The sequence below is a fragment of the Neolamprologus brichardi genome, chromosome 13, assembly GCF_056152115.1.
Source record: "Neolamprologus brichardi isolate AB-2024 chromosome 13, ASM5615211v1, whole genome shotgun sequence".
NCBI lineage: Eukaryota > Metazoa > Chordata > Actinopteri > Cichliformes > Cichlidae > Neolamprologus > Neolamprologus brichardi.
Genome location: NC_142116.1, coordinates 28,666,870 through 28,679,207, shown reverse-complemented (window position 1 = coordinate 28,679,207; position 12,338 = coordinate 28,666,870). Strand labels below are relative to the sequence as shown.

At 41.6% G+C, this 12,338-nt stretch overlaps 1 protein-coding gene across 2 annotated transcripts in view; it reads right to left on the bottom strand.

Moving 5' to 3' along the window:
- The window catches only part of fancl (FA complementation group L), a 35,288-nt gene that overhangs the window by 4,034 nt on the left and 18,916 nt on the right, over positions 1 to 12,338 (bottom strand). For both annotated transcript variants that reach the window (XR_015719937.1, XM_087850414.1), the window contains exons 8-12: positions 5,401 to 5,551; positions 5,194 to 5,277; positions 4,116 to 4,161; positions 2,458 to 2,539; positions 1,608 to 1,724 (exon numbers count right to left, since the gene is read on the bottom strand). Coding sequence is in view for 1 of the 2 variants with exons in the window: in XM_087850414.1 (XP_087706540.1) it covers positions 1,608 to 1,724; positions 2,458 to 2,539; positions 4,116 to 4,161; positions 5,194 to 5,277; positions 5,401 to 5,551 (480 nt within the window). In the remaining variant the exon portion in view is untranslated. The remainder of the gene's footprint in view (positions 1 to 1,607; positions 1,725 to 2,457; positions 2,540 to 4,115; positions 4,162 to 5,193; positions 5,278 to 5,400; positions 5,552 to 12,338) is intronic.

The window sequence follows — 12,338 nt, the reverse complement described above, 5'->3', positions numbered from 1 at the left end:
CAATTATTTTTCAAGAATAATTAAATAGATTCAACATCTTTCTTCAACAGAATTGCAGACTGCACAGATGGTATCTTCCCAAAGGAAAACGTACTGTAGCTTACTAGGGTATATTAGACTTAACAGTTACTATATACAGTAATGGACTTCTGTACATTTTACATCAGATTAAAACTTTGGGTGTAAGATTCGGATAATTATTTATTAAAAGCTACACATTATGAGAATAAGAAAGAAAAGTATGTCTCTGTGCCCCCTTTTCCCTGTTAATGCCCTACCCCCCCCCCCGGTTAAACTTTGCTAGATCCGCCCCTGCACAGTTACAGCCGTCAGCTACGTAGAAAAAGGATCCTGGTGTAGAAAGTAATATTAAATAAATTCTAACAACAGCTTATCAAGGTTAAACGTGCTGCTGTTGTTCAGCCGCTGGTTTCCTCTTTCTGGCACGAAGTGGGCGATAAACAAACAAGAGAGACGGACTCGCGACAGAAAAGCCGATCAGCTGATCATTGATCAGTTTGACGATTGAAGTAGCAGCAGGAGAGGGAGGAAGAGAGAAGAGGCAGTCGCTCCATATATCGGTTGTTAAGCTTAACGTAGGAATGCTTTACAAACATTCAGAGATGAACTTACACACTTGTTTTACTTCTCTCTGAGATAACTTCCTCGGAGATGAAATGCCGGATTGCGAGGCTACAAATACACACAGCCGCTCTATCACGTGATGCACAATGCTCCGACGTGCTACAGTTATGAGCCGAGTTACGCCATGTCGCAAGTTTTTTGAGGTACTTTTTTGATATTTAATGGATCGGATTACATTTTTTATTTCCCTCTGATATCCGATCCAGTAATTTACGTCAGTATCAGACCGATACGTAATATCGGATCGGTCCATCTCTAATCTTTATATACATAGTCTATATTCTCCTTAAAAAAAAAATCTGTTTAATCTAAGTAGCAGAGGGCAGACAGGGCTGTAGAAGGCCCTTAACTCATCAGCAGGACTGGTATCTGCTTGCATGCCACAAATACAGAAACAGACTTCATGAGGGTGGTCTTACAGCTGACGTCCTCTAGTGGGCCCTGTGCCCCAGTGGAGCCCTATTCTGGTATTCTATGACATTTGCATTTGCCATAGAATACCAGAATCGGCAGTTGCACCATTAGTGTGGACCTGCTACAAAATGGACTACGTTGCTGTATGAATTTTTTGTTCACTGTGATTTTCAGGATGCCTCCGAATTCAGCCTTCTGTAGGTTAATAATTTGCATTTCCATCAAATGATATTGCATCCTTTTGTTCCTAAAACATAACACATGTATACATATCCACTGAAGTCCGACGTGTCTCAAAAGCTTTCGGTTTTGTGTTGCCTACAACATTATTGAATCCTTCATACACACATATTTCATTGAGACTTACTGAGTTAATATCCAGTTTTAATGTAAGGCCAATGATGAGCCATTATATGCAACTTGCATTTTTTTCCCTCTCATCTGTTATAAAAAGCTGATGTGAACACATCTGTCTGATCTCATTATTCAATCTAAAAATGGAAGAAACCCTGCTGTAAACCTCAAATTCTGTGTGTGTGTGTTCATACCTCATAGAGACAAGTCTGGTGGAAGGGCTGCCCACAGCGAGGGTCATTACACACCTGATCAGGGATGGCAGCTTCAAGTCGATATGAATAGCAGATGCCACACTCAAGGTTGAAACTCTACACGGACAGAGAGCAGTGAATGTGAATGTGCATGTGCAGCATGCTTGTTGGCACAAACTGTCCTCACACACACTAAAGCACACACACTCCACACGTCACCCCGTAACTCCTTTCTCCCTGCTCCTCGTTGCATTTTGGTGTAATGAGTAACTCCTGTTTTCTTTGGGGTTTTTTTTCCTGCAGCTATCCATTAAAAGAGACGATGTCAGAGGAAAGAAAAAAAAAACAAAAATCAACATCTGGTCAACTCAACTTTTTTGCACTCCTCTGAATGTTAATGAAGCGGAGGCATTAATCACCGCGGCGACAGCGGATAAACACGACACCCTTTCAACCCATCCGCAGAGAGGGGAGGGGAGAAAAACGAGGGCTTTAAAAAAAAAAAAAAAAAAAAGAGAGAGACAAATGGTTTTTCGTGATTAAAGCGGTTTGATAGTGCAGAGAATTCTGCCATCTTTGTTATTCTAATGATCTTATCTGTAAACAACCCAATTAAAGGAGAATTGGAGCCCACCTCTAAGAAAAACAAAACACACAAAGAAAAATGCGGAAAGAAACGGGAAAATAAGCAGCAGTGTATGTCCGCCCCCTTAGAACTCTGAGCTCAAACAGGAGAATGTATGCAGAGATGTAAACACACACACACACACACACACACACACACACACACACACACACACTGGTGAAGGGACACGTTTGAAATGGAAAATGGGGCAACTATGTGACATACAGATTTTTCGTGGGTGGCAGGTGATGGGAATTCGATCTCCAAAACATCCCGGAGGTTGTGCAAGACGCTGGAGTCCGGGTTCCTGCCAGCAGACCACAGACAGCTCCTTCACACACTAATTAACCACATGCAAATGAGCCTGCAAAGACACTGGGGGATGATTAGGAGACTTTCACTACTGCTATATAAAATGTAAGAAAAAAAATAGCAGGAACATTTGGGCTGCCTCAGACTGTACAGTGGTGGTGGGGAATTTACTGAGATGTGTGTCATGCAGGGAGGCAAATGTTAAAACCCGGGGTGAAATTTAAATCTGTACCCAGCTTCATTTGGAAATGACTTTTTTCCCTTCTTCCCCTGAGTGTTAATCAAATGGTTCTCTGCTCTCTGGGCAGGGATCCACTTAGACACTGATAATGCTCCTGGATGTAAAGATAAAAAGAATTGGAGTTTGAATGGCAGATATGCTCACAAATAATAAAGAAAAGACCAAAACCAACAATTAAAACATGGATGTTTTAATTGTTGTTATGGACACGGTGGAAAAGCTGCAAACACCACAGATGAGTTGTTCTTGTGTTTTACCCTTTCGTAGTACACATGCTTGTATAAAACATGGGCACATTCTCTCCCCATGACCAGCAGGGGTGACCCCTCTGGCTGCAAATAAATAAATAAATAAAAAGACTTATGGTTGGGTAGAACTCTGAGATAAGCATCCTTTGGCTAACTCACTAAACTCAACAATTAGACAATCCCCTCTTAGCAAGCACTTGGTGACAGTGGGAAGAAAAAACTCCCTTTTAGCAAGAAGAACTGGGGGGAGGGAGACAGGACAAAAATGTTGGCAAAACGAAGTAGGTGGGTCCCGAGATAACCTTTTCTCAGCTTTGAGGTGACTGCCAGTGACAGCACAGGATACCGGGGACCGACATGACCTGGTAGGAAATCAGGAACCAGAGCCTGGAAGGTGGGAAAAGTGGTCAGTCCATTGAGGCAGTAGTGAAAGACACCTTATGGGCAATGTTCTCATCTGGGAGTTTCACACAATGCAGTTTTGTCACATATTCACGCTGGAACAACTACTCCATGGTGTCTGCAGCTGTGTGTCTACTTCCACAACAGACAAGAGGGCCTAAGTTCAAATACATAATCTAATATTTTTGTAGACGAGGCCTCAGGCCTGTGTGCTGTTTGGTGAAGGGCAGGTACCATTCAGGGAGTTCCTCTGAGCTTTTAATCTAAAAACAGCTCACTGCTCTGAGAGTGGATCAAAATGCTCTCTGTGCAGGTCAAAGATAATGAGCCAAAGGGTGCTAAAGCTAAGAAAGATAGATAGATGGTGCAGACGTGGATGAGAATGGTCTGTAGGTCCAGAATGTGCTCTTCATTCACAGCGGTCATGATGTTTTTGATAGGAACCACAACACTTGCTTATTATTTATAATTAAATAATAAGTGTTGTGCAAGTATTGATGGGTTTGCTTTTTTCCATTTGATTTGTTGACAGTAATGCAAAAATCATATCATAGTACATCACATTATACATGACATCCACCATATTCTTCAGAAAGTGCGTGACATTCACAGCTCAATTTCTGCTCAAAGAGATTCTGCTGAATTAGCATGTGAAAGCTCAGTGACTGAGAAAACCTTACCACAAGTGCATGTTAGCGTTTAGCTTATTCCTCAGCGGAGTCACCACTGAAACAAAACACAAGAAATCATGTGGAATTGGATGGAAATCAGAATACTAATAACAGCCTTAAATTAGATCTGCAGTCACATTTCAAGCAGCTTCAGATACACTATCACTGTATATAAGGCCGTGGAAAATTAGACTTCCTTTAAAAAAAAAAAAAAAAAGCACTCTGCATATCCTCAAACAACATCTCTTATTGGACAAAGGCCCAGATCAGCACAGACAGCGGCGTCACCGCTGTTAGATATGAACCATCGTTGCTTGTGCTGTTCCACAGGGGAGCTTTGTCTCCGTGCAGCGCTCATCACTCTCGCTGTTTGTTATTCCTACATGCAAAAAGCAATATTTCTATGCGACCCCCTGTATTTGAGGGTCGCTGCCTGCCTCCCATCTTGGTGGCTGAAGTGTGCGTGTGTTTAATATCTTTTGAGTTGCATTGCTAGGCAACAGGCTAGGAGTCGCGTGACCTTGGGTTTACAGAAACAATGGCCGACAATTGACAGGGACTTAAATAGAAAGCTGGAGCCCGAGCTCGCCTGCTGACTGGCTCCGGTGTTGCTGCGCTGGGAATGAAGATGTGCCACTCTGGAAGCAGATCCTCTGACACAACAACGCACAACAGTCAACACAACCAGAGATGTGTGGGGAGCAAAAAAAAAAAAAAGTGCTATTTTCTTTCACAGCTCGTAGCTTCTCACTGATCTGATCTGAATAACGACAGAATTTAGACTTTATTGCCTCATCTGATCTTCAGCTGCTACGTTATTGTGTGAAGACAGGCAGGATGCACAGGCCTTAGGAAGATCCCATTTATGAAACTACTACTTTGTTTTTTAATTGAACTCATTTAAGTTAAGTTAAAGTCCAAGAAGCAATGCTTGAACGTGGGCGTCTTAGTGACTGTCACATGCATGTCACCTGATAACTGTGTATTTCCCATGCTGTATCATTGTCAGTTAGTTTTGGGGTTATAATACTGCAGATGAGCTCTTGCGCTGCCTGCAAACACACTTTGACTCCCAGGTCATACCCACCATGCTCTGCTCCTAGCAGGCAGCATTCTGGCAGCATCTTTGGGTGTCCGGGATCCACCTCTACTTTGATGGAGACGTTGTTCCCTGCACACATACACACAGATCCACTTATAAAGACCAGTGGGTAGTTAGGTGGTTGTAATATTTGGTTGTATTATGGTTAGTCTGTGAAGCTGCATCAAGATCTGCTGATGTGTGGAGCAGTACCAATGGCGATCCGCCTCGTGGTGTCTGAGCGACATGGTTTTTCCGGTTCCAGAATCCAGGTCTTGCTATCAATCTCATCCAGAACATCCCAGAACTCTGTCAGGGACTCCAAAACCAGCAGGAACTGGCTGTGGAGCTGCTCCAGAGTGCTCTAATAAACCAGACCAGAAGAATTATACTGCTGTAAGAGCAGTTAGTTTGATACAACTAGCTTCTATTATCACAGGTCCCAGTCTGACCTGCTAACTATGAGCACTCCTTACTGCATCCAGGTCATCCCAGCAAAATTACAAATGCTGAGTAATTTAAAAAAAAAAAAAACCCTGAAAAACAACATTTGGACATTCATCTATCGCAGAGACGTAGAGTCAAATGTGAGGCCATCTGAGACCAAGGTGGAGATGTGTGACTGTAATGCAGAGCCCCATGTTTGGCAAAAACCTAACACAGCACGCAAGCACAGGCAGGAGGGGGATGATTTGGGTATTCTAGATAAGTATTCTAGAGTCAAATGTGAGGCCATCTGACAGGCCGCTAAAGCTCGTGTCAGGAAACAAGACAATGATCCCAAGCACAGCAGCACATTTACAACAGAATGGCTGAAGAAGAAAAAAAGAAGAAAAGAATCACGATGTTGCAACGGCCAAGTCCAGAGATGTCGTGGTGGGACCTTAAGAGATCTGTGTATAAATGAATGTCTGCAAACCTCAATGAGCTGAAGCAATGCTATGAAGAGGAGCATGTCAACATTCCACAACAATGATGTGAGACACTGACTCTGTCTTAGAAAATGATTTCTTTAGGTTATTGCTGCTAAAGTGGCTCTACAAGCGAATGGTGGAGTTTTTCACATGGCTGGAGCACGGCTTGTGCGTCATTCCTGTCCTAGTGTTTTGTATCTTTATCATATCTGTAAGATTATAATGATTTATTAGTGAGCTTGAGATATATTAGCGGGATTAAATAGGAACTAGCTGCCATTTCTAATACATGTTCAAAATAAAAATGAGTGGGACGAGCTCATTTAAAAATCTCCTAGACAGTTCCAACAATTTTACAATATTCAGTTAAGATATAACCAGTTTAAGTATTCTGGTTATATCTGTAAGCAGGTACCTGTAAACAGTTAACACAGAGTTCTTATTGGACAAATTGTTTGGTTTTCAAAGTCAGTGACACAGGGCAGGTTTTTAATATGCCATTTCAAAAGGTTAATAATTACATATAATGTTTTTAATGCCAAAGCAAATGCATAGAAGACATTTGCTGCCATGTTTCATTTGAAAATTGAAGTGAACTCAAAGCGTAGACAGCAAATGGACAGTGAGTGAAGACTGTATAAACTTGAGGTGCACACACATGGTTACACACACACAGAAGAGAAAGGGAGGCTGATAGAGGTGTGGGAGAGCAATACAGATGGAATGAGAAGGAAAAAATTAGAGGAAAAAATGAACCAAAAATTATGGGTCATTGTGCCAGCACAGTGCACACAATTAAGCATCGTCCAGGTGCCGAGAGCCTCAGCAATTACAGCCCAATTAATGCCAGTGGTATGATTACGGTTACAGCTCAGGATAACTGCGCTAGACCCAGTTCAGAAGGAAGAAAAAAAAAAGGAAGAAGAGCTGGTAATTGAATTCTTGCTGCATCTGAGAAGAGAACACGCGTAAGAGTGGCAAACTGTAGGAAAGTATAAAAGAGAGTGAGTCTGAGCTGAGATTTGCTCTTTGGCCATCTCAATCAGTCCTCTTTATCTATTTATGACTGACCTCAATTTGACTCCTAAAAGCAGCCAGGTTGAAATTATTCACTTCTCTTTACTTGGATGCTGTTAAATTTTACTGTCTTTAACCCCCTTTTTACAATTTCTTTTATTTGTTCACTATTGTCATTTCTTTCACACTGTAATTTAATAGAATTGCAAAAGGATGCCGTCAACGTGACATTTTACTGAGAATGGATGTGAGCATGTTGCCAGCATGAACATTTTCTTCTATGGAACAATGGACAAATTATTATTATTATTATTATCATTATTATTTAAATCGCTCATTATATGTAATGTTATTTACATGTGATCTTCAGATTTTACAACTTCATAGATAAACAAAAGGAGTATGACCACTCACAGATGAGGCAAGCAATATATATATATATATATATATATATATATTAGGGGTGCAACGATACACAAAATTCACGGTCCAGTTCGGTTCGATACTTTGGTGTCACGGTTCGATATTTTTTCGATACAAAAAAATTTTCATGCTTTTTTAATTTGTCATTTATTAAAATTATAAATATATATTTTAACTCAAACGTACAGTTTTTAAATTTAATGTTGCTGAAACAACAAAGTAATAAAATAATAAATCTATCTGTTCGAGAAATCACTCATCTTTGGAAAAGAGAGTTTATTACAGAGAAATGTCTCTTTCCAAAATAAAAGCTATACTATACGCTTCTTCTGGGCTATATTCTCAGCAGCATATTAAACACATCAGGTCCCCATAAGGAGAATCATGTGCTAACGGCTGTCTAAATGACTCGGGTAAAGTTTGTAGCATGCGTGCTTGTTGTTTTTGTCTGCTTCCACTTGTCTTTGCACGAGGATGATGTCGGCGTAAATGTGCAGTCATATTCATTTTGTTCCCACTAGTGCTGTCAGCATTAATCTGAAATGACGTTAACGCCACAACACGGCAAATCTCAGTTAACGAGCTACCGCGGATCGCCCCGTGCGTGGGGCTGGACGGCGTCAACATGTTAACGAGCTAACTGCGCTAACGCACTAGTTCCCACCAATGTAATTGAGTATTGCGTGGCACATCCAACATACTGTTTTACTTTTGTCCTTGACGCGCTTACCTTCAGGGTCATACGTCACATGAAAACCAAAATAGTTCCAAAGGCCAGATCTGAATGAGGGTGGGGGAGGTTCAATTTGTCATGTTGCAAGGAGAGCTTAACTTCTGTCTTGCTAGCTTGCGCTGCGCTCAGTGGATCTGCGCTCAACAGTACAGCCTAGGCCAGGGGTCTGCAACCTTTAACACCCAAAGAGCCATTTGGACGCGATTTCCATGCAAAAGAAAACACTGGGAGCCGCAAATACTTTTTGACATGAAGATAACACTGTATACATTGTTTTTTTTTTTTCACCTTTATGCTTTGTGTAAACAACTAAGGCGTTTTGCTTGAATCCATGAAGTGCTACAGAGAAAATTACATTTTATTTATGTTATTAACACATTTTGAACTCTTAAAGAAATATAACAAAAGGAAAGACACCCAGCTGAACTAAAATGATCCATGTAGCAAACAAAAACTGTTGTGAGCCGCCACCTTTATATCGCCTTTGGGCTTTTGGAGCCTTGACCTGACTTTTTAAAAAAATAATTGGAAAAAAAGCACTATGCTGCTAAAAAATGAAAAATAGATGTTTGCAAAATTCAGCCTAAATATGTATTTTATCTGATTAATGTGTGTGGCGGGGCGTGGTCTGCAGCTCCGCTGCAGGGGAGGCGGACGCACCTGAGCAGAACCGACGCTGTTTGCATAACAGCGTCGGTTCTGCCGTACGGGCTGTACGAAGTCACTTTCATCTTCACGCAGGAGTGTAAGCTGTCATCTGTGAGGCGTGAGCGGTGTTTGTTTTTAACATATTTCACGGTGGAAAACAGCTGCTGACATAATGTGGATCCGAAGATCCATAATTCGCTTACCTGGGGTTGAAAGTCTCGATAAAGGCACGGCGTTTCGGCGGGTATATCGGCTTCCGCAAGTGTGACGCTTATTTTGAACGATTAAAAAAATAATAGAATATAATTTTATTTTTATATTTCAATATCACAATAATCTTCCAATTTAGAACTACAAGTTAAAAAAAGAGCTAACATAAATAAAATACACTTCAGCTAATTACTTAAAAAAAAAAAATTATTTTCCCAAACCACGCCGAGCCGCACTAAAAGGACTAAAGAGCCGCATGCGGCTCTGGAGCCGCAGGTTGCCGACCCCTGGCCTAGGCAGAGTAGTCGAACGCAGATCCACTGAGCATCGTCAGAAGAAAAGTTAATAAAATAAATTAAAAATGTTGTATTGTTCGATAAATATGCGTACCGAACCGAAAGCACTGTATCGAACTGTTCAATATCGATACGAGTATCGTTGCACCCTAATATAAATATATAAATATATATATAGCTGTATAATACCAGTAGGCCAGCTCTAATAGTAATTTGCTATGGCTTCGCGGGCCAAATGTAATGGGCCACAGTTTGACACCTATGATCTACAATGACTGAAGTCCTCACCCTATCACTAAGCTTGTGACCAAAGGTGAGTATAAGAACATAGACGTATCCAGTACAGTATCCACATCACCCCAATAAGTTTGTCAACTCTTTTACCTCCATTTCCCAAGGCTGTGCTTTGTATAGGTAAGGTAGTACCACTTTTACATATACAAGCAGACAGGCTATAGCAGACAGCTCTCACGTTGGTAATTTGAGTCGCTGAACATAACCGTACATACCTGCTGTCATTACGTGATAACTTAGCAGCCCACAAATCTGACCAAATACAGTTACTTCTGGCTCCAAAGAGCCAACATGGCAGCAGCCAAAACACACAGACAATATACATATATTTAAAAAAGGATGTAGCTTAGGTATGCAAGTAATAAACCTTCATACCTGTGGTTCCAAAAAGACTTCTGTCCCATAGAAGTGACGACGATGAACTTGACCTCTGTAAACACTTTAGTGATGAGTTTATTCATTGGGTCACGTCTTCCAGGTCACAGTTTACTAAATTTTAGTCATTGTAGGTATTAGAGATATAGAGATATATGAAAATGAGTTCAAAACTAATGGGTAATGCCAAGGTGCCTATAGAGTACATGGTCTGAACCAACTAGGACCGAAACTTTTCAATTTATCATACAATAAGCAATCACCAACATTCGTGTATGTGTATTCAGGAGGGGCTTTTTGGGTCCGCTGCTTAGCCAGTCACACACAGAACTTCCATCATCTCTCATGCTTGTACTTTTTGGTCGTTAGAAAAAAAAACAAAAAAACAAAAGAAAAAACACACACACACAAACCATTGTATAGCCTTCAAGCACACAAAAACTCCATACACACCAAGGTTCCACACAAATGCACAGAGTGGCACGTCTTGGCCCTGCAACAGAGCAGGCAATAATTACTCATTCAAATGAACATGTCAGGACTGCCGACAGACAAGCCCTTCCCCCCACCACACACACCCTTCACACATCAGACAAAAACACACTTGCCACAGATGCAAGCGCACATACACAAGCATATACACACACTTCATGTTGCAGTGTGGGAGAGATCCATCAACGGCCCAGCAGGCAGACAGGCTCCATACGGTAGCGCTGTTCTAAGCTGGTCCTCACTGTACGCCTGCCATGTATCAGCTCGCCAACACAGACACACACACACACACGCCCATGCATTAGCATCTCTCTCCTCACATTCTCTGTCGCTGGTGTTTCCTCTCTCTGATTGACATAACGCATTTCACAGCTCTTTTTTTGTCACTCTCCAAACATATCCTCACTCCTGAGGTCTAAAAGTCAAACTGGTCTTTACAAAAGTGCACATCAAAGTGGCACAAAGGACGTGCAATGTTGAGATACAGAGTGCCACCGTATTTTTTTTTAACGATGGATTAAGTGACTGTTTGCATAAAAATAAATAAATAAATCAAAACGTGTGTGTGTGTGTGTGTGTGTGTGTGTGTGTGTGTGTGTGTGTGAGTGAGTGAGAAGGAGAGAACGAGCAACATCCGACTCCGAGGCAGTGACGGAGATAAAAAGCAGCACCAGAGTGAAAGAAGAAAGACGGCAAACAACAATAATGAGGAGCCAAAGAAATACAAAGAGTCCACAGCTGGTTTTACATCAAAGCACTTTTATGCCAATTATAGTGGACTAAATTTGAGGGGCTGAAAGAAAATGTCTTAATAGAGCAGGTGGAGATGTGTTTTGTCAAATTATGCAATATGCAGCCGAAGATGAGTCAAGTGGATCAGTGTAGTCCTTAATCAGAGTTTGAGTCTCCGAGAGCCTCAATACATTACAGTACAAAACTCTGACAACAATAAAGAATTTCTAAAATATCAATTACAAAAACACTGACACACACACACACACGCCATGTAAAATCCCGATTCTTGTGACATTACACAGTCACATAAGTTATTCACAGGATTCTATGCATCCCTGTAAAAAACTAAGTAGACCACATAATTCAATAGCTTATAGAACCAATTTAATACCAATATCGATTCATCAATCCATCCATTTTTTCTGGGGCGGGTCGTGGGGACAGCAGCCTAAGAACAGAAGCCCAAACCTCCTTCTCAACGGCCACCTCCTCCAGTTTATCCAGGGGGGCACCAAGGCATTCCCAGGCCAGCCGAGAGATATAATCTCTCACACGTGTCCTGGGTTTGCTCCAGGGCCCTTCTCCCAGTGTGAAATGCCCAGAATACCGCGCCCAGGGGGCATCCTTGTTACATGCCGGAACCACCTCAACTGGCTCCTTTCGATGTCTATCCTGAGCCCCTCTTGGATGGCCCAACTTCCTCACCCCATCTCTAAGGGAGAGGTCAGCCACCCTTTGGAGAAAGCTCATTTCCACATACATCAACCGGTAAATCAAGAGCTTTGCTTCCATAAAAATTATCAACAGAATCGGTGACAAAGGGGAGCCCTGGTGGAGTCTAACACCCAACGGGAACGAGTCCAACTTATTGTGGCTATGTGGCCCAAGCTCTTGCAATGGTTGTACACCAAACACATGTAGACTGCTTGGACAAACTCCCATGCACCAAAGTATCCTCGACAGGGTAAAGCAGCATTAACATTTTCTGTATGACTTTATCAACCTCTCACATTG